This window comes from Leiobunum rupestre, chromosome 6 (genome assembly GCF_980474605.1).
Source record: "Leiobunum rupestre chromosome 6, qqLeiRupe1.1.hap1, whole genome shotgun sequence".
In the NCBI taxonomy this organism is placed as follows: Eukaryota; Metazoa; Arthropoda; class Arachnida; order Opiliones; family Sclerosomatidae; genus Leiobunum; species Leiobunum rupestre.
Window position 1 is genome coordinate 55,250,797 of NC_143389.1, and position 22,182 is coordinate 55,272,978.

At 42.3% G+C, this 22,182-nt stretch overlaps 2 protein-coding genes across 2 annotated transcripts; both read left to right on the forward strand.

Annotated features, from left to right (window-relative positions):
* The first annotated feature begins 822 nt into the window (after positions 1-822).
* Positions 823-3,803, forward strand: LOC149942646 (sialin-like). The gene is made up of 8 exons (XM_090179501.1): positions 823-1,011; positions 1,079-1,312; positions 1,384-1,567; positions 1,624-1,754; positions 1,823-1,982; positions 2,314-2,379; positions 2,449-2,534; positions 3,624-3,803. The coding sequence occupies exons 1-8, from the start codon at positions 823-825 to the stop codon at positions 3,801-3,803; spliced, it is 1,230 nt and encodes a 409-aa protein (XP_090035627.1).
* A 9,628-nt stretch (positions 3,804-13,431) lies between these two features.
* LOC149942647 (sialin-like) lies at positions 13,432-17,904 on the forward strand. Its single transcript, XM_090179503.1, has 9 exons — positions 13,432-13,714; positions 13,781-14,014; positions 14,074-14,257; positions 16,185-16,315; positions 16,370-16,519; positions 16,580-16,712; positions 16,774-16,929; positions 16,990-17,075; positions 17,737-17,904. Exons 3-9 carry the CDS (start codon positions 14,164-14,166, stop codon positions 17,902-17,904), a joined length of 918 nt encoding a protein of 305 aa, XP_090035629.1. The 5' UTR covers positions 13,432-13,714; positions 13,781-14,014; positions 14,074-14,163.
* The last annotated feature ends 4,278 nt before the right edge of the window (positions 17,905-22,182 follow it).

Below are 22,182 nucleotides of genomic sequence, written 5' to 3' on the forward strand. Positions count from 1 at the left end.
TTGGAAAAATCGTGGGTTTCTTCTTCGGTGGTGGCGAAAGAGCCGAATTTTTACGGACTTTATTCTTCCCCATGGCGCGATAAGCCAGCCCCCTCCGGGGTGCAAAAGAAAAAGAGAAGCCAAAAACAAATAAAAGTAAACAGGAACACGGATAGAACACAAAGGAAATTCATAAAACGTTATCTTCTCGCACCGGCCGCGGCTCGGTACAAAGGTTCAGAGAATATTAGCGCCTAAAACTAAATATTTTTGATTAATATAAATGGAATATAAAGCTATTGCCTTCTACAAAGAACTTTTTTATGACCTCATATTTCAGTAAAAAAGGCGGATTTTAAACGAACCAAGTTTATTCTGCCCTTTTCGAGTCTACTCTTTCACCTACCGGCAGTGGCGGATTACCGCACAGGCGCATAAGGAGCGTGCCTGGGGTGAAGTACCCAACGATTTTGAGGTCCCCGCCACTGCCTACCGGTTAAAACTAATTTTTCCAAACCCATGAAAACTGCCCCGAGTTTCGTGAAAATTAAAAAGATTACTAGTCATCGAATACCCCCCGAAAATTTCATATTTCTACCATACATAGTTTTTCCGAAAAGCGCTTGTATCAATCAATTTCAAATATCCCGTATGTAACTCTTTTACCTAACAGGTGTTTTCGTATTACTTGAATCACGTGGTACTGGAATATTTCAACCTGCTATGTAGCCGCAGTGGTACGGACAAAATCCCTGTACTATCACTACTGAACTTATTGCAAAATATATTTCGGCTCTGTACACGCCACAGTCGGCAGAAGGTCTTGCAATCCTTCAGACAAACATGTATTTACGATATGTCGTGAGCCTTTTAGGCTCTCTAGGTTTGGTCACGGTTTTAATGCAAAGATCGAATCTCAGTGTTTCGATTCTGTCCATGACCAAGAATCGCCATGCCCAAAATTTGAAAGTCATTGGCACGTGCATAGAAGCTACCAGTACAGCGAATGAAACTGATTTCTATGATTTTGCAGTGAGATTATCCAAGCTACATGTCACGTCTACATTTGGCCAAATTGAAAAGCGCATTTTCCTTGCAGAATGGCGAATTCGATTGGGACGAATACACGCAAGGAATCGTTTTGGGTTCCTTTTACTACGGTTACGTACCGGGTAATCTCATTGCAGGGCGTCTCACTGACTCTGTGGGCTGCAAAATATCTCTCGGAGCTGGAGTAGCATTTACGTCAGTTTTGTCGTTATTGACGCCCGTGGCGGCCCGCTGGAGCTACAAGGCTCTCGTGGTGGTGCGGGTACTGCAAGGATTCTTCGAAGTATTTCATTACCATACATAATCCCAGAGTATCATTTTGCCTACAATTTTGCACGCCTGTTTAATTTTCAGGGATTGGCATATGTTACCATCGCGACTCTAACGATAAGATGGTTTCCGAAATCCGAACGCTCACTTCAGTACGCCATTCTTCACAGCGGCATATATCTGGGCTCAGTTCTCGGGACCATGCTCTCTGGCGTTCTTTGCACCTCGACTATCTTCGGTGGATGGCCATCCTCCTTTTACGTTCCTGGTGAGAGCTTAAAGTTACGTGATTTACACAATTCATATGAACTTGTTTGCAATAAGGTTTAAGCGGCGTAGCGTGGTTCATTATGTGGATTGTGGTCTTCTCCGAGTATCCGAATGAAAGTCGTTGGATTTCTACGAAGGAATTGAACAACATCATCGAGGGACAGGGCAAAGAAAAGCAAAATAAAGTAAAGTATAGACTTAAAGTCAGAAATCCGTATTTCATCATGGTAATTTTATCATTAATGTTCTTAAGATAAACACGGTGCCTTGGTCCAAGATATGGAAATCCGTTCCGTATTGGGCTGTTTCGGTGACGTCTTTCTTGAACGGTTTCTCTAGTGTCATGCTATCGATTGAGATACCAACGTTCGTGGGCAATATATTGGGTTTCGATATCATTACGGTACTGACCAGTTATTTATTTAATATTTTAATTAATTATAATTCATTCATTTCGCGATATAGAATGGTTATCTTTCTACCGTGCCATCTTTATTGGAAATCACTTGCGCAATTATCTCTGGAATGGCGGTCGATTCCATTTTGAAACGGCGCATGCTGACAGCCACCAAAACGAGGAAACTATTTAACACTCTTGGTATGACCTTCTTGAAATTATTTTATCTCCAATGATTCACATGTTTTTCGCATTAGGGGGAATTCTTCCATCCGTTTGCGTATTGTGTATTGTTCCATCCGGTTGCAATCTCCCTCTGACATCCGCTTTGCTTTTCATGTCTAAAGGACTAGAGGGGCTCCAGAAAGTGGGCCATGGAATCGCGGTTTTGGATATGGCTCCCGATTTCGCAGGTAGATAACGAATTAAATGCCAGAATGATACGGAAATGAACCTAACTGGGCCTTATTATATTTCAAAAGGGACATTAACTGGAATTTGCAATGCAGCCTACAGTGTTCAAGGGATATTAGCACCCTTGGTCGTTGGGATATTGACGCAAAATAATGTACAGTATCGAGGCCCACCAAAAGTTATAATAACGTCCTTTGATGGGGAGTATGAACGCTTACAAGGAGACATACCGAAGTGTAACCCACCGATTTTGTTCAAACTCGGGGGATTGGGAGACGTTCTTGTATGATGAAAAATCCTAAAGGGAATTTATTCAATGGGCAACCGTTTTGCCATGGCAACGAAAAATGTTTTTGACAACAACAAATGGAAATTTTCCCATTGAAAATAACATGGGATTCTGACCGATTCCTAGGGCCCCCTTTGGGAAAAATTTGAACAAATTTCAAAATTTAGAAAATGAAAAAAAAAGAAAAAAAAAGAAAAATTGACAATAAAAACATCAAAATTGATCAACTTATGATCAATTTGAGTTAAAAATCCCATGTTATTTTCAATGGGAAAATTTTATATTTTGAATTATCAAAAACATTTTTCGTTGCCATGGCAAAACGGTTGCCCATTGAATAAATTCCCTTTAGAATTTTTCATCATACATGAACGTCCACCAATCCCCCGAGTTTGATCAAAATCGGTGGGTTACACTTTGGGATTTCTCCTTGTTAGTGAAATCGAGCCACAACCGTGTTTCAGCACTGAGCTACGTAAGAGTACTGATATTTTGCGCGCTGAAACCACCGCCACGGTCTATTCGTTAAGTGCCCCTTGGCCGATGGTAGGTTGCTGGTTCAAATACCAGCTCGGACCTGGCTGGAAAGTAATAATTGTAATACTTTTGTGAGAATTGCTGATAATGATATTTCTGTACATTATAACGTGTTTATAAGTTGTAATTGGATTTTCTTCACGCTTTCCGTTAGATAAGAGCTTACGCTACGTCTACAATGCATCATGTCGGAAGAAAGGAAGTACTTTTACAACGATTATATAAAGATCCTAATAGTAGCTTTAGTGCTCTGTTTCTATAGTTTATGGCAAGACTCTGTTGCTCGCGATTTTTAACGTGGCTGGTTTTGGATTTTTCATCCTCTTCCCAAATGGTTTTTGTTGTAAACTTCTGGATCTAAGTTGTTTGCGTTAAGTTTTAAACGTATTTGTTAAATTTTTATTGGTGTTGTTGTAGCAAACGATGGATCAGTGGGTGAAAATATTCGCCATCGCCGCAGCCTTAAATCTCGCCAGTGTACTGGTGTTTTGCATTTTCGGATCGTCGGAGCTGCAGCCATGGGGGATGGCGGACGAAAGAAAGCTGGTTACCGCTACTAATGAAACTGGCTTAGTTTTAGAAAACACTAAAGTGTAAATTTTTTTATAAATATTCCAAGTCGGTTGAAGTGACGCGGTTTTGAAAACCATTAATAAATTCATCTTTGTTTACGACCATATTTGTTAACTTCAACCTTGAGGGCCAGCATACATTCCTAAGGAGGAGGCAATCGTCATACATAGTCAAAGGGTAGCAATACCTTTATCATTGATATTTCATAAACAGGGGGAATTTGCCATAATTTCCACCTCTCCCTCATAAGTGCTCCAATAAGTATTGGTTTCTGGTTAAGTTCTATAGCCTTATGTACGATATCTAGACGACTAGAAAGGTAAAAGCAGAAGTTAATCACTAATCTACGGAAGTGAAGAATTTTACCGTAGTGATTCTTGGAACCATCCTTTTGTTTAGCTGTGGCCCTTAGACGCGCACATTCACACAGTCCCAAAAACATCCCAAATTTGTGAGTCGCTAAATAGGTATTTTCGTGTTCAATGAACAATTCGGGGAAACTAATTATTATTTCGAAGAATATTTTAGACTAGCGACGACAGGAGGATATACTTTTTCAAGGTCCGCGCGTGTGTTGGTAAGTTGATTGTCGTGATGTGGATGATATGGATTCTCAAGTCATTGCGAAAAATTACTTTTCGCATAGTCACGATATTGTCAGCGTAGAAAATAAGGACATGGATTTGCGAGTTGATGATGAATATTTATTTACAGTCAAAAGGTTACAGGGATGAATGTTTAGTTACAATGAAAATATAAAAGTAATAATACAAGAACTTATGTACACGCGCAAGGGTCTCAGCCGAACTTGTGGCTCGCGGGGTTTGCTTCTCGCGGGAGGCTCCCGTAACCTAGGGCAGGCTTTTTCAGCCTAATGCGTACCAGGTCAAGTGAGCGGCTCTTTAGCGGGCTTGGCTTTTCAGCCTTAATATTTCCCACTAAGAGAGCTGAGAAGTCTTCCCTCCGGCTGGCGTTAAGGCTCCTTTTATACCCCGGGCCCCATTGTCAGCCAGTGACGCTTGGGTTTTTTCCAAACTTTCCCTTCTTCCCCTCGCTTGCGGTGGCGGTCCTACTAGATCCCTCTCTTGGTCCGTCTGTTGATTCGTCCGTCCAAGAAGCTCCCTGGTCCGTTGTAGCGACAGCTCCCCGTCGGAGGAAGAGCCGTCTCGGCGATCGCTGGCGTCCAGAAGGAGAAAGGCGTCGGCGGGGTCAACGTAGTCCGTGATAACCTCGGTGGGTAAGTAGGTGGTTGAGAGATCCACCGGTTGGTCAGGAGAGGCAACGGGATGTTGTAGCCGATGCTGACGACGCAGACTCCGGCGTTGCTGTTTTTCCATACGGCCAATCACTCGAGGATTGAGCGGAGCTGTATTCTGAAGTTGCTTGATGTGTTCGGTTAAACGCTGACGACGGCGCTGGGCAGAGGGCTTCATGGCGTGAAAATGAAATGAACCCGACGAGAGTGGTGATAAAAATGACCGGCCAAAGTGCCGTGCCGTATGAAGGCGGGGTTGAAACACCTGTGGGGATAAAATAGTAGCGGCCTACGGGCAGGGGGAAAAACGGTCCGGAGAAGAACGATGGCGCGTAGAGCGACGTGTAGCCCCCTGGGGTTGGGGAAGGATCGGCAAAGGCTTCGTGGAAAATTTCGGAGGGGGGGGGGTTGAAAACGAGGTAGAGCCATGGTCGGTACTTCCGGATATGAGGGAAGGACGGTCATCTGGTGAATATTCGAAGATGGAGGGATGTTCTGCGAAATGAACTCGGCGAATGGAGTCTGGATAATTTGTCCGGGCGATGTGTGGCTTGAAACGTTCTATGGAGACGACATCGGTTTTCCCCCCATCTGATGGTCGTACTTCGAAGTTGTTCGGCGCGGTTTGACGGAGGATTTGGAATGGTCCGGCGTATTGATTTACCAATTTTTCCGAAAGCCCTGGAACGCGGCGGGGTGTTTTTAGAAAAACAAGATCTCCTTCCTTGTAGTTGGCCTCTCGTCGGCGTAGGTCGAAACGCTCCTTATCCTTACTTTGCGCTATGGTGTGGCGGTCCGCCGCCAGGGAACGGGCACGTTGCGCATATAGAATATGTTCGAAACCGAACTGAGTCCTAACCGTTGATGAAGGGAGGTCCAAAGCGGCATCGAGCCGTAAGTCGGCTTCATAGCCGTGCATCAGGAAGAATGAGTTGTATCCGGTGACGGCGTGTAGAGAAGTATTGTACGCGAAGACGAGAAAAGGGAGAAACCTATCCCAATCCCGGTGGTTATCCGCGACGTACTGAGCCATCATATCGGCCAAGGTCTTGTTGAAGCGCTCTACGAGCCCATTGGTGCGGGGATGGTAGGCTGTGGTACGTCGGAGGCTGACGGTGAAGAGTTTGTTGATTTACGTCATTAGATGGTTAACGTTCTCCGTCCCGCGGTTGGTGATAAAATGCTTCGGCGCTCCGTAATGAAGGATGACGTCTTTTGTGAAGAATTGGGCGATTTCTTCCGCAGTGCCCCGGGGAATGGCTTTGGCTACTACCATTCGGGTGCAATAGTCCGTGCAGACCACGATGTGGACGTTACCGTCGTGTGACTGTGGGAAAGGGCCGAGCTTATCCAGTCCCACCTTCTCGAAGGGCTTGATGGTAGGCGGAATCGGATGAAGGAATCCGGCCGGCTTCCCGGGATAAATTTTTTTTCGTTGGCATGATACGCAGGACTGCACATAGTTGGTAATTTGCGCGAGCATTTTAGGCCAGAAGAAACGGTGACGTATTCGCTGCCAGGTACGATTTAGGCCCAGATGACCGGCAGTGACGTCATCGTGGAGAGCGAAGCGAATAGCCGTCCGGATTTCTCTGGGAGCTACCAAAACAGTCCCAAAGCCCACCTCGGTCCGGATGCGACGAAAAAGGAGACCGTTGACTAGTTCGAAACAGCGGGCAGATTTGACGAGTGGTTTGGGAGCATTGAGTGGTTTGGTTTCCAAGAAATGGATCAAGGATGCCATGAATTTGTCCTTACGCTGCAAGGAAGGGATGTCGAATTTAGTCAAGTCCAGCTGGTCCGTATCCGTAGCCGTCAGGAGAAGATCGTGAGTAGCCGGTGCGTGCTCGAAGGGAGCTCTGGAGAGTGCGTCTGCGTCTAGGTGCTTGCGCCCGCTTTTATATTGAATTATGGGGTCGAACTCCTGGAGGGTCAAGGACCAACGGGCCAAACGTCCGTTGGGGTTTTTAACTGACGTCAGCCAGCATAACCCGTGATGGTCCGTGACAACTGTGAGAGGGCGTCCATAAACATAAGGTCGGAACTTGTTAGCCCCAAAGACGATGGCCAAACATATATAATTTCTCTCGGCGGAGTTGAGCAGGCGGCTTGCGTACGCGATGACTCGTTCTTGGTTGTTGATCTTTTGCTTGAGAATGGCGGCAACCCCGTATGCAGAAGCGTACGTGTGCAATTCAAAGGGCCCGTCCCACTGTGGGTGGCGCACTACCGGTGACGAAACGAGACAATGACGGAGCTGTTGAAACGCCTGTTCGGTTACCGTATTCCAGACGAAAGGAGTATCTTTTTTCGTCAGCTCGGTTAGAGGCTGGGCGATACCGGCAAAGTCCTTGATGAAGCGTCGGTAATACCCGGCCAACCCCAAGAATCGCTGGACTTGCTTGACCGTTTTGGGCGTATTGAAATTTTCCACGGCTTCCAGGTTACGAGGATCGGGAGCGATACCATGACCATCAATGATGTGACCCAGGTAACGGATTCGAGGCTTCGCAAAGGAGCATTTGTTCGGCTTGATCTGGAGGTTAGCGTTGCCTAAGCAAGTTAGAACTTGATTCAGGTGGTGGAAATGCTCGTCAAAAGATCGGGAAAAAATTACGATGTCATTGAGATATGCCATTGTAATTTTCCACATTAAGCTTCCCAGGGTTTTGTGCATGAGACGTTGAAACGTCGCGGGAGCGTTGCAGAGTTCCATTCCCAGGACATTGAACTCATACTGGCCATCCGGCGTAACAAAAGCTGTCTTTTCCTTGGACGCTTTGTCGACCTCAACCTGGAAGTAGCCAGAGGCCAGGTCCGAGGTTGTAAAAAGCGAGGATCCAGACAGGCGGTCTAAGGTATCGTCAATCCTCGAGAGTGGGTGCACGTCTTTTTTGGTAACTTCATTTAGTTTACGCCAGTCGACACAAAAGCGCCAAGTACCATCACGCTTTTTGATGAGGATCACGGGAGTGGCCCAAGGGCTACATGATTCCCTGATGGTGCCATGTTTGAGAAGTTTTTCGACTTCTTTCTGGAGGACCTCGCGTTCTTTCAATGATTTCCGGTAGGGATGAGAGCGTACTGGTGCGGCATCGCCTGTGTTGATTTGATGTTTAATGAGTGACGTTCGGCCCAGATCACCTTCATACCGTGAAAAAACCTCCGAGAGCGTGTAGGCTATCCCGCTGGGCGGACGTAAGTTGCGTACCTATGTCCAAATTGGCTGGGATACTGGATTCCTGAAGCGGAGCATCCGTGTTCAGGTAATACGTCTCAATGATCTCGTGCGCTCAGGCCAGTTTGGCTCCCCGGGGTATGATGATGGGTCTCTGGTGTGGGTTGGCGACTCGAACATGAGTGTGACCGTTGCGAAAGGTTGCAAGTGTTTTGCAAATGAGTAGTCTAAATCTCGGATAAGCTGACTGGAGAGGTTCAACCATGAGCGGTCTAGATGTTTGGGAGGCTTCTACCTCTAGGATGATTTCCGAGACCGCTGGTATGGTTGTATCGGCGCTGTTCCGCACAAGATGGGAGTGCTCGAAGAGAGTGTCGGGAAGAGAGAAGGAATCCTCACCGATATTGACGGAACGAGATTTAAAACCGATTTCAACTTCGTTGTCGTTGCAGAATTCAAGGCCCAAATAAAAGCGCATATTCGAAGTTATTGATGACGAGAGCTTCGACTTGATAGGTAGTGCGCCCAAGTTGAACGCTCATAGTGGTGAGTCCCAGCGGACGGATAAGCGAACCATCCGCCACTCGTAAACGGATAGAATCGGCTGACTGGATTGGTAGCTTGAGTGTCTTGGCGATAGTGCTGTCAATAATATTTTTGGAACTCCCCGAGTCGATAATGACTTCTAGTTTGATATTGTCTATGTTGGCAGGTAAAGTGACTAGTTTGTGGGATGGACTGAGGAGGAGAGGATACGCAGAATCTGACGGCAAGGTACCTCCTTTTACCACCGTCGATCCTCGTTTCCCTGGTTTTGTTGACTCCGGACAGTAGAGGTAGGTGACGGACTGCGCCCACGGCGCCAATCAGAGGTGCTCGAAGAATATGGCGAGGGACTGCGATTTCTGAAGCCGGAAGTTTGGGATGACTGGAACGTCGGACGGCTTCGATTGTTCTCGCGGTAGAAGCCGGTACGATGTGGGGATACCCCCCGGTTACGTGATTCGAAGCGATCATCGTTGGCTCCGGATGCTGATTTCGGCGTTGACGAGGGGACAGAGTTGATCAGACGCAGTTTGTCAAGGAAATCCTGGGGTGTAGTTGGGCACATAAGGACCAACTTGTCCCGGAACTCAGGGAGGAGACCTCTGATGAGGAAATTAATTTTTTCCGGGTCGGCCATGGTGGGATTCGCGAGCAAAGCGTCATGGTTTCGCGGTAATACTTGACTGGGTCGGTTCCAGGAAGTTGACGATGGGCGAGTAGGTCGTTGAAGATGGCCTGAGAAGAGCGGCCAAATTCACTCAGAAGTGTGGTCTTCCATTCTTGTCAGGTAGTCCGTGGAGTGATTTCCGTAATACGGAGTTGCGTTGAATACCAGGGCAGGAATTTTCCCTGAAACACTGAAGGTAGTAAGGCGACGCGATCAGCGTCAGATTTGCCGGTGGTATTTTGCTCAAAAAGAGCGATGAAATCGTTTACGTCTTGAATATCTGGGTCGAACTTCGGTATGTGACGTTGCAGAGTTAAAGCGCTGAGAGAGGCCGTAACGGCCACGGTAATCTCGGTGGTGGTAGCCATGCTGTGGTGAGCCGTGTCAGTGTTTGGCGGCGGCTTACGGCGGGTCCTAAAGTCCCACCCGTCGAATTCCGGTGAAAGTTGGAGGCGGCGGCGTGAGACACGGGGTTGACACGCAGGGAGAACGGGGAGAAGATCCGAGTTGACGGAAGACGTCGGCGATCCGGTTACGGAATAGATGACGGTCTCGGCCGGCGAGGTGGGTAAGCTTGGGGCGATATTGGGGTCGTTGCCCGGCGCCTCCACCAGTTGTCAGCGTAGAAAATAAGGACATGAATTTGCGAGTTGATGATGAATATTTATTTACAGTCAAAAGGTTACAGGGATGAATGGTTAGTTACAATGAAAATATAAAAGTAATAATACAAGAACTTATGTACACGCGCAAGGGTCTCAGCCGAACTTGTGGCTCGCGGGGTTTGCTTCTCGCGGGAGGCTCCCGTAACCTAGGGCAGGCTTTTTCAGCCTAATGCGTACCAGGTCAAGTGAGCGGCTCTTTGGCGGGGTTGGATTTTCAGCCTTAATATTTCCCACTAAGAGAGCTGAGAGAAGTCTTCCCTCCGGCTGGCGTTGAAGCTCCTTTTATACCCCGGGCCCCATTGTCCGCCAGTGACGCTTGGGTTTTTTCTAAGGCTGGGCGAATAGCATTTTTAGCTTATCGAGACGAATATCGAATACCCAAAACATTTCTAATCGAATACCAAGACGAATAGTAGTTTTTGAACCAAATACCAAATAGTTAGGCTTAGTACAAATATACCGAATATTGACCCAAATATTTGTCGAATAACATATCTAATAGTCTAAATATTAAAAAAAAATAATATCTAAATGGTAGAATTGTATCAGTTTAAAGTACCATTGAGCATCCCAAAATAAAAAATATATTTCATTTTAAAATATCACTAGAGTACACAATCTTTGGTACTACAATATTGAAGTATATCTCGGTATTAAAAAAGAAAATAACATTTTAACTTTTTAGGGTACTTTTTGTAATTTTTTTTTCGCCGAATATCTTCCCGAATAATACAAATGCTATTCGATATTCGATCAAATACCAAAAATGGCGTTAAGCGATATCGAGACGGTTATTCGTCTCGATATTCGATCGAATTATTCGGTTAATTCGGTTATTCGCCCAGCCTTAGTTTTTTCCAAACTTTCCCTTCTTCCCCTCGCTTGCGGCGGAGGTCCTACTTGGTCCGTCTGTTGATTCGTCCGTCAATATGCAACCCTGAAGGCGGTTAATTAACACTAAAAGTTTGAAATATATCCCTTACGAGTGATGTGTCCATCGAGGATATTTACACGAAATGTATGTCTTCGCAGGCTCGAGCAAAAGCGTAGTCAGGATTGTATTTAAAATCCACTTACGTTTTGCCCCCCTACAGATTAAATTATAAATTTTAGGTTTTGTACCCTTCATTGATCCAATTCTTGGCACCCCCTCCAAATACGCCCTTGGGTTCGAGGCACTTTTTAAATAGCGATAATTTTAATCAAAATCGGGGATGTGTACTTCGCATCGCGGCAAAAAATTTGGCATTAGTATTTCTCCGACTAACGATATAAAACGTATAAATTATTCTGCGTAGAGATATTTACTGATACACATTTTGTTGATGTATTTCACATCTCACATTTTTTCCGGAACATCTTTTGAACAATGAGCGGCAGCTTTGTAAGGTACGTATTTTAACCAAATAATGTTGGCAGGTCAGGGAGATGGATATTGTATATCTCGTAAGATATATTAATATACTTTTGCTAATAAAATCCACTATTGCACAGTTTGAAATATTTAAATTGCGCGCTAATTAAATATTTCAAACTGTGCAATAGGGGATTTTATTTTAAAACTTAGTTATATGTACAAGGCTTAGCCAGTTTTCCATTACTATTCGCTAGTTTTGGAGTAATTTTTAGGAAATAGCGAGCAACTTCAAAATACAGTATGGCTGTTATTGTATGGAAGAAGTTGGTAGTTTGGGGTAAAAAGTGTACTCTTTTCGTCACAAAGCGAGCGAATGGTTTTGGCCTATTGTTAAAATAAAAAGCTGGACGCTCTGCCGATTTACGTCACAACGACTATTTAAACGAGCTAATCGGAGGTGAAAGGAAATGACGCGAAAATCCCGCTTGCGCTCTGGAGTTACAGTGAGTTAATTTTGCGTCTATGTTTGAGTTTCGTTTTTAGACTCCCTAAGTTTTACATTAATTATGGTTTAGAAAGTGCTTTTAAAATGTCAATTTCTACCAATATGATTAGTTCAAAAGTGAATCTTTTGAAAGCCATTCTTTCCACCTCTTGTGATAATTTTAACTTCGCAGTGGTGTAGTCCTAAAAAAAAGAACCGGGGCGTTACCTGGGCACGGCCAACTTCGATTTCGCGCGTAATCGAAGTTGGCTGTACGTAGGTAACTATTTGAAATTGTTATGGTATTTTTCTGCGGGGCAAAATTTATAATAAATTAACACACCCTCTATTCGATAAAAATGATTTACGAAATAGAAGCAAGGCGCGCACTGGCAAGTTGAAAATAAGAGGCAGGGTGCACCCTGGCAAAATGGAAAAACCAAGGCGCAGTGGCGCCCTGCCTTTGAAAAAAGCACCGGGGTGACGCCCTCGCCCGTACACCACTGATTTTAAGAATCTATCAATAGTTCATTTACATTACTTATAGGACCTAGGCTTAGCATCATTGGAAGTCAGGTTGAATCATTTTTATATCCTTGGCTACAGCTAGGAATTTTATTTGAATTTTGGAAATATCATTTTCAATTCAGTCAAAATACTCGATTGATAAGTATCACAGTCAAAACTGGGTTTCTCATTCTCTTCTGTTAACAAACGTAACCCAAAATGGTGTAGATGTTTGAGCCTTTGTGGTGTTAAAATGCCTTCCTCCTTATCAAGGGCTAACCTAGCAATAAACTTTTGGGTTAATTCTTCATTCTCTTAATTTATTTAAGATAAACAACAACTAATTTCACGCGTAACTTTCGCGTTTTTCTTACCTATAATTTCTCTTATCAAACGGACTCAAAATGGTTATGGACACGAAATTTTAGGCAGACGACTGTACCCGGTGACACCACTGTGGGCGGGGTTTAAAAGCTCAGTATTTTTTAACGTGATGGCGCCAGTATCATATTAGATCTATATTCATGGTTGAATATTAATATTTTTTTCTAATACTTATAAATAAAATCGTCAATTCTTAAACAATAGTAAAGAGTGAGTCCTGGTTTCTAACCAGTGTCTCCTTGTTACTTTAAATATTGTGTTATATCTAAAGCGACATAAGACCCAAAAGTGTGTCAGTACGGTGTAATGTTTAATGACAGCTTGGCGCGAAGTAAATAGAGGGAGTGGGAGAGGGGGTTGAAAATACGTCATCCAAATAGGAAATTTTCTCCACTCCAGTGAGGCGTTTGGTCTACGGCCACACGAGTCAACAGCTCCCTACACTTACTATAACCGCTACTAACTCTCACTAGGGCACAAAGGTAGAGTTGGCACACTTTTGGGTCGTATGTCGCTTTCGGTTATATCTTCACACATTTTTATCCTTGCTACGTTAATATTTGACGTCAAGCTGTGATGTAGGTGCCGTTGTATACAAAGGTCTGGTGAATTTTTCCCCTGTACTCTATACGGTGTACATGTCCATATTTCAAACAAGGTTTAGGTTCTGTACACACCAGTTGGGATAATCCTACAGAGAAACATGTATTTCCGATACATGGTGAGCTTTTCAGGTTGTCTAGGTTTTCTCATTATATTAATGCTACGAACGAATCTCAGTGTTTCTATTCTGTCCATGACCAAGAAACACCAAGACCAAAAGTTGAAGGTCATTGGCACGTGCTTAGAAGCTACCAGTACAGCTAATGAATCGGATTTTCATGATTTTACAGTGAGTTTATTCACTAACATGTCACGCCTACATCTGGAAAATTTGAAAAGCGTATTTTCCTTGCAGAATGGCGAATTTGATTGGAACGAATACACGCAAGGAATCATTTTGGGTTAATTTTACTACGGTTACGTCCCGGGTAATCTCATTGCAGGGCGTCTCACTGACTCTGTGGGCTGCAAAATATCTCTCGGAGCTGGAGTAGCATTGACGTCAGTTCTGTCGTTATTGACGCCCGTGGCGACTCGCTGGAGCTACAAGGCTCTCGTGGCGGTGCGCGTGCTGCAAGGATTCTTCGAAGTATTTCATTACCATACATAATCCCAGAGTATCATTTTGCACGCCTGTTTAATTTTCAGGGATTGGCGTATGTTACCATCGCGACACTAACGATAAGATGGTTTCCGAAATCCGAACGCTCACTTCAGTACGCCATTCTTCACAGCGGCATGCCTATCGGCTCAGTTGTTGGGGCAGTTGTCTCTGGAGTTCTGTGCGCCTCAAATATCTTCGGTGGATGGCCATCCTCCTTTTATCTTCCCGGTAAGAGATTTTAAATATTATCGAACATCATGTATATTATCAGGGTTAATCAACTTTAAGGAGGTTGGATTATAGGCTTTACCAGTATTACCCCCACAATTGGACACACTTTCTTCCCACCCTCACCTGGGTGAAGTAGTAGGATTTGTGAAGTAGGGGGATTTTATGTTGAGGTGTCAACTGCGCCCTCAATTGCTGGTGAATGAAAAGAAACAATGCTGCCATTCAATAATTATGAAAATAATTAAATTCATTTATTTTATAACGTAGAAAATAAATATAATTTTTATCAAATGGTTTTTAAAATTATGCGTGTTTTTAGTTCCACATCGAATATATTCGAAGTGACACTATTGCTAGGGACGGAATGTCGTTAAGTGTTTGTTTGTTGCTGTTGTTGTTTGTGGAAAGCGACGACCTGATAGATGGAGCTACAAATCGAGCAGTTAGTTTGGCGGGAAGTTTGAAATATTGCAGTTAGTTTGGTGGGAAGTTTGAATTATTGCAGTTAGTTTGGCGGGAAGTTTCAATTATTGCAGTTAGTTTGGCGGGAAGTTTGAAATATTGCAGTTAGTTTGGCGGGAAGTTTCAATTATTGCAGTTAGTTTGGCGGGAAGTTTGAAATATTGCAGTTAGTTTGGCCGGAAGTTTGAAATATTGCAGTTAGTTTGGCGGGAAGTTTGAAATATTGCAGTTAGTTTGGCAGGAAGTTTCAATTATTGCAGTTAGTTTGGCGGGAAGTTTGAAATATTGCAGTTAGTTTGGCGGGAAGTTTCAATTATTGCAGTTAGTTTGGCGGGAAGTTTCAATTATTGCAGTTAGTTTGGCGGGAAGTTTAAATTATTGCAGTTAGTTTGGTGGAAGTTTGAATTAGACAATTTCTTTCGATATGTTATAATAGGAATATTATAATAGGAATATTTTTCGACGTTGTAAATTAATTATAATTACTTATTTTCTAAGCTATATCAATAGTTAAAAGAAAAAGAATTAAATATGTAAAAGGATTAGTTTGGCGGGAAGTTTGAATTAGACAATTTCTTTCGATATGCTAGAATAGGATTATAATTGGCGGGATGTTTGAATTAGGTAATTTCTTTCGATATGTTATAATAGGAATATTTTTCAACGTTGTAAATTTATTATATTGGATTATTATTGCACGTCGTAAGACATCGAAGGTAGCTTAACTATTTAACCTTTGATACTTTGCGTCGATGTGAAACTAATAATCCGGCTGGGCCGACTTGTTACTCAATGCAATGAAGAAAGTTAACAAGTTTTTAATATCGAGTCGATAAAGACGTGGGATTTGGAGAAGGCAATTCTGACATATGGCCGACAACTGAAAACTTCCGTATGCAAGCCTTAAGTTTCATAACCCTGATTCCACTGCCACCGTGCCGCGAGTGCACCTGGAAATTACGTCGAACATAAAGAAAGGTCTATTTCCACGAGTAAACATATTTGGTATGCAATGTTGACTAATGTCAGTTGCAAACTGAGTTGCTGCTTGAGAATGGTGAAAAACATTCCACAACTTGTTAGCCACAGAAACTATTTGTTGGCCGGGTTTGAAAGAACGGCCAGTTGTTGAGCTCCCAATACTTAAATAAATAATTTTAGTATACATCCTTTGGGTTACGCCAAACTATAACGTTAATATTAATATTAAAATGTATGTTAATTGTCATCTTTCGTCATCTTAGAAGATTTATTTTATAAAAGTACTTGCCTGTCCGTCAAACTTGCAAGAAAATAAATTTAAGAAACCAGATTCCTTCTCATACTAACGACCTTGAAGAATTTGTCCATGCTTTTCCCAAAACTAGCCTACTTCCGCGTCAAATCACATATTTATATAGTTAATAATAGAAAATTTGCAATAATTTATTGGCATTATTCGTACGCACTTGTTTGCAATAAGGTTTAAGCGGCGTAGCGTGGTTCATTGTGTGGATTGTGGTCTTCTCCGAGTATCCGAATGAAAGTCGTTGGATTTCTTCAAAGGAATTGAACTACATCATCGAGGGACAGGGCCAAGAAAAGCCAAATAAAGTAAAGTATAGACTTAAAGTCAGAAATCCGTATTTTATTTTTAATGTTCTTAAGATAAACACTGTGCCTTGGTCGAAAATATGGAAATCCGTTCCGTATTGGGCTGTTTTGGTGACGGCTCTCTTATGCGGTTTCAGTGGTCAAATGCTATCCATTGAGATACCAACATTCGTGGGCAAGATATTGGGCTTCGACATCCTCACAGTACTGCCTAATTAATTAGTTGTTTAATTATTTTGGATTCATTAATTTACCTCGAACTAGAATGGCTATCTTTCAACCGTGCCATCGTTATTGGAAATCGCGTTCACAATTCTCGGAGGATACACGATTGACTTCATCTTGAAACGGCGCTTGCTGACAGCCAACAAATCGAGGAAACTATTTAACTCTATTGGTGTGACCTTTTTATAAATTAATTTACCTGGGGTCTAACGATTGAATTCTATTCGTTTAAGGTGTCATTCTATCATCCGTTTGCGTATTATGCATAGTTCCATCCGGTTGCAATCTTCCCCTAACTTCCGCTTTGCTCTTCATGTCCAAAGGACTAGAGGGGCTCCAGAAATTAGGTGCTAGCATCGCAGTTTTGGATATGGCTCCTGATTTTGCGGGTAACTAACCAATTATATACCAAGATAAGTAAAGAAACTTGACTCTGATTTATTCCAAAGGGACATTAACGGGAATTTACAACGCATTCTACAATGTGCAAGGAGTAATATCACCCTTGGTCGTTGGGATATTGACGCAAAATAATGTAAAGTATTAGGCTCCCACGTTAGTCTATCAGAAACAACTTCGGAAGAGTATGAAAGCCTTCCACCTGGCAACTAGACAGGGTGGCTCGATTTGCTGTGACCAGGCTTTTTTCTCAAAAACTATTTGAGATATAATTTTTAAATTTTCAGGATATGCTTATTTAGTTGGGAATGTTTTAAATTGTAAATTGCTGAAAACTGGAATACGTTTTCACTTTTTTTTTTTTGACCGATAGGTGCTAGGGATAAATTTTCAATGAGAAAGTTGTAGATCATACTTGAAAACCTACAAATAACGTTTGTTTGATCACAAAAGAATAATAAAAACAAGTTAGCCGTAGCAGGCCAAACGGTTCTACACAAAGCTTTGGTAAAATAATTGTTTTTGAGAATAACATGTCAATGTACGATAAGTTAACTATTTATTTGGTACAAACAAGTGAGATAAAGATAAACAAGTAATTTCCAATCAAACTAAGAAAACACATTTTTAATTGAAGAAACGAAAGGGATACGAAATTACAGGTATTGTTCGATAATTCCTCCGTCTGCCACGATTCATGTTTCTGCGTGATGACGCATACTTTAGAATTCACGCTGGATCATTCCGGGAGTGACCAATTGAAAAGCATCGATGATACGCTGATGTAATTCTTCCAGGCTCGTAACAGGCGTCGTATAGACATGATCTTTGATGAAGCCCCGCAGGAAGAAGTCTATCGGTGTGAATTCAGGCGACCTTGGAGGCCATGGGACTGGTCCGTTTCGTCCTATCCATCATTGTTGGAATTCAGGTTAAAGGTAGTCTACTACAGCTCGAGGTTGTAGTGGAGGCGCGTCGTTATGTTGGTATCAGAGTCGTCCAAAGGAATGTCTTCTAATGCGCCCGCGACTTCATTCTGTAACAAAGCTAAGTAACTCTGCCCATTAAGACGGTTTGGCAGAAAAGATGGGCCGATGACTCGATCTCCGGTCAGACCCTCCCCTCACGTTTAACCGAAAATTTTGTTGGTGGTGGGAAAAACACCATCGTGGATTCACATAACTCCACGTGTGATTGTTTTGGTGGCTTAATATCCATCTCTCTCAAACGAACACTCATCGGTCACCAAGGATAGATTAAAAAAATCCGGAGTTTCATTCATGTTTCTTAACCAGTTACCAAAGTCTAACCTACGAACCATATCTCCGCCATGAAGAGCTTGTTGAAGTGTTGCTCGATAAGGTTGGAAGTTGTGCGAACTCTAAGTTTGCACTTCCAATGCTTGCTTGATGATATGCCGCGAAGTACGCTAAAACGGCTCTTCTTCGTCGATGTTATGACGACCAGCTCCTCGGTATCTTCGATTGACATCTCCATGGTTCTGGAAATCTCGAACAGCTGCGAGAACGGTATTTTGATTGTGAAATCTGTCAGTATACCACATACTGAAAAGTTGATATACATACGAGCGTTTCGATGGGCTTCACCAAAACATAATTCGACAATTAAAGCGCGCTGTTCAGCGGAATACACTGGCATTGTTGAACTTTGCAAACTTGCAAGACTCAGATTGCGCTTCATTATGAGTTATTTTGGTTTAAATCCTAAAACTAAATTAAACCTTGGTACAAATCAACTAAGAAAAAACATGTTTGGTAAATTTAGTAGGTCTAATTAGACCAACTTATCTTTATCTTACTTGTTTGTTGAAATGTTATTCTCAAAAACAATTAATTTAACTAAGCTTTCTAAAAGAACCCTTTGGCCTGCTATGGCGAACTTGTTTTTTTTTCTGACCTCATTATAATAATGAAACATTGTTCGTTTGTGATTGAACAAACGTTATTTGTAGGTTCTCAAGTACGCTCTACAATTTTCTGATTGTAAGTTTTTCCCTAGCACCTATCGGTAAAAAAAAATTAAAATTTACAATTTAAGGCGTTACCATATGAATACGCATACCCTGAAAATTTTAAAATTAAATCTCAAATAGTTTTTGAGAAAAAAGACTAGCCAGAGCAAATCGAGCCACAAGAGTACGGATTTCACTAAAATCACGATGGCGACAGTCTATGCTAAAGTTCGATTTTGGCGATTTCAAAGTGTAGGTTCAAATCCCGTCATAAGTCTTAACTTATTTTAATTTTCTCTAATTACAATTTAAAAAATTCTATAAATAAAATAATTCTATAAAAATACCCCGCTATTCCGTCACACCACGAGTCTAGAATTATGGTCTATAAGTGTTTTAGTTTAGCCCAAATGTCTGGCGTGTCCATAAGGTAAGGAACTGACTTGCGTGAAATATAATTTACAACTTACGGTTATTATGACTAAACTGGTTTTTTCGTGATTCTGGGTATTGGATCTTTCATACTTTATTCTATTGAGAGTTTTAGAGACTTCTGAGTCCAAGCTCCTTCCGACCGCTAATATTTTTTGTTGTTGTGGTGGTAGCAAACGATGGATCAGTGGGCGAAAATATTCGCCATCGCCGCAGCCCTAAATCTCGCCAGTGTACTGGTGTTTTGCATTTTCGGATCGTCGGAGCTGCAGCCTTGGGGGATGGCTGACGGAAAAAAGGTGGTTACCGTTGAAGTGACGCGGTTTTAAAAACCTTGAATAAATTCGTTATTTTTAGATAAATACCGTGTCATTCTCCCACTTTTGTCTCCGGATAAAGCTCTACAAGTCCACAGAAATATAAAATTTTTTTAACCCACACCAGAAGTTTAACAAGTCATTTGTTGGGAAGTATTTAGCTACGGTCCTTCCTTTGACACCTCTTTATCGTACACTGTTAAAAAAAATTGTTCTAATTTGAACAAATCGCCGTTCATAAGGTTGTACCTGTAACAGAACGCCATTTTGTTCTAATATGAACAAAAATTATTCGTTCGATAAAGAACGATGGTTGATGGTTCAATATTGAACTTAGATGTTCTATATTGAACAAACCTTCTTTGTTCAAATTAGAACGTTTTGTCGTTCGCGGTGGAACGCTTTGTCGTTCGCCGTGGATCATTTTCTCGTTCGACTTGGAATGCTTTATCGTTATCCAATACAGAGAGTACATAAAGTTATTGCTTTTAAAATTATAACTCATGTCCCCTGCCGGCGGTTCATCATGCTAAATAATAAAAGTAGCCCAACCTAACCCATTGACCACCGGAAAGGAAAACCATTCCTTAAACTAAATCATTTGAATTAAGTTCCAACCTCAACTACAACCATGTTATTAAGCTTAAAATATCTACCACAAAAATGATATGCGTTAAATAAATAGCGCAAAAGATATTACATTCTATTCTCAGCCGAAAGGCCGAGAACTGGTAACAAATGATTTTAGAATTTATTTCCATGCTGAAAACGTCAAACCAAATTGCAGTATATTACGAAATATTTTCTGTAAATTTTAATTCTGGAACTTGGGCAATTACATTTCCGAACGAATTTCGTCTACCTTGCCAATCAAATAAAAAAATACTTAAAAAACAATGGTGCGTGTCCTATAAATTCGGACCTTTCACAACCCTTTTTCGTTTTCCACTTCATTAGGAAACGGAGGTTATTTATATCGTTATTTGTGTGAAGTCTCTTTTCAATAGGTGGGGTAGTTTCTGAGAAACAGCGTTACAGACCTAACGCCATTTGAGTCGCTAGTGAAGGAGCTACGCTCCAACAATGAAATTGAATCTTCGGTAAATTTCCAAACACACTGTACATACAACTACAAAAACAACTTCATTACTACATGTTCTAACTCACCCTGTAAATAAATTACTACGAGTAATAGTTTAATCAACCAGTACACTAACTTAAAACAACATAATAATGTACGAAAAAACTACCTATAACAAAGCGCACTCTAAACCACTCATTTATTACTTTATGGTTGTTATACTTGTTTGTTACTTTTGGCCTTACGAAGTTTTCTGCAAAATAGTGTCACACTTATTTGTTACTTTTGGTCATACGTTGAAAGTGTCACACTTATATGTTCGTACATGTACATCCATATAGGATTGTGTGTAAAACCTGTTCAAAGGGGAACGATCTCCTAGCCATTGGGACGAATCTATTCTATTGTGTAGTTTACAAGCCTTCCTCCAGAGGGCGAAAGAGCATTCGTTCTTATTTGAACAAAATAAAATAAATTGAACACACTGTTCTCTGTTACATACCTTTAGAACGCTATCGTTCATTTTTGAACAGACTGTTCTAAGTTGAACGTCTTCTGAACGAATTTTTTTAACAGTGTACCAAGTCCTTGTAAATAGGTTTTTACGTGTATTTGGTTCATTCTTCGTTTTTCCGAATGCTGGAATTTGTAGTTGCTGCTCTTACAAACAATGAATCAATGGCCGAAAATTACTTCCATCATCACAGCTTTAAATCTTTCTAGTGTACTGGTTTGAAGCATTTTCGGATCGTCGGAGCTGCAGCCTCGTGGTCTTTCGAATGAGGCCCTTAATGGGTCACGGTGTACAATAACTGGTGACTTTACCGGGTAGACGGGGCCCGGCTCTTGTTATCCATAAGAGATGCTAGGCGTGGTCAAATGGTCCTTCCCCATCTCCTACTTTGGCCAGGAAAGGGCTTCGGCTCGGGCTTTACGGGGGTGGTCCATGCACAGCCGATGCTCTGACGGCGTTGGTTTCCAGCTGTGCGCCGGAAAGTCTCCTTATGAGGCGATGTGGCCCGCTCGGTCGCAGTGTGCCCGTTGGCCTCCTGTTGGTGCTTTCGCTCTCGGCCGTTGTCTCCCTTTCCATGTTAGCTGGGTGTCTGTTGATGGTGCCATTGCAACCACCCTTAATCTAATCCCAAAGCTGCGCGCAAAGTGGGGAGTGGTCATCCCATTGGTGCGCCTTTTGGAGTTTTGGGTGGCTCGCGTCTGAGGTGTGACTGCGCGCTGTAGGGTTCTCGCTGCCATGGCTAGTGGACACCCATCCGGGTTGTGGCATTGGGAGAATGGAAGACTTTTCGTAAAAGAATGCCTTGGCCATCCCCCAAATACTCCAAGTTAAGGTAATATAATCTGCAAAGCAATCTTTATGGAAGACCCCTTCCATTTTTCAAATTACCCTGTACAGTGGCGGCAAAGTCAAGGGCAGCTAGAGCTG

Excerpts from the sequence above, each read along its gene's own strand:
- LOC149942646 (XM_090179501.1), top strand. The coding sequence starts at position 823 with ATGTATTTACGATATGTCGTGAGCCTTTTAGGCTCTCTAGGTTTGGTC. Across the intron at positions 1,313-1,383 it reads TACTGCAAGGATTCTTCGAA|GGATTGGCATATGTTACCAT; the intron begins GTATTTCATTAC and ends TTTAATTTTCAG. Across the intron at positions 1,568-1,623 it reads ATCCTCCTTTTACGTTCCTG|GTTTAAGCGGCGTAGCGTGG; the intron begins GTGAGAGCTTAA and ends GTTTGCAATAAG.
- LOC149942647 (XM_090179503.1), top strand. The coding sequence starts at position 14,164 with ATGCCTATCGGCTCAGTTGTTGGGGCAGTTGTCTCTGGAGTTCTGTGC. Across the intron at positions 16,316-16,369 it reads GCCAAGAAAAGCCAAATAAA|ATAAACACTGTGCCTTGGTC; the intron begins GTAAAGTATAGA and ends AATGTTCTTAAG. Across the intron at positions 16,520-16,579 it reads TGGGCTTCGACATCCTCACA|AATGGCTATCTTTCAACCGT; the intron begins GTACTGCCTAAT and ends ACCTCGAACTAG.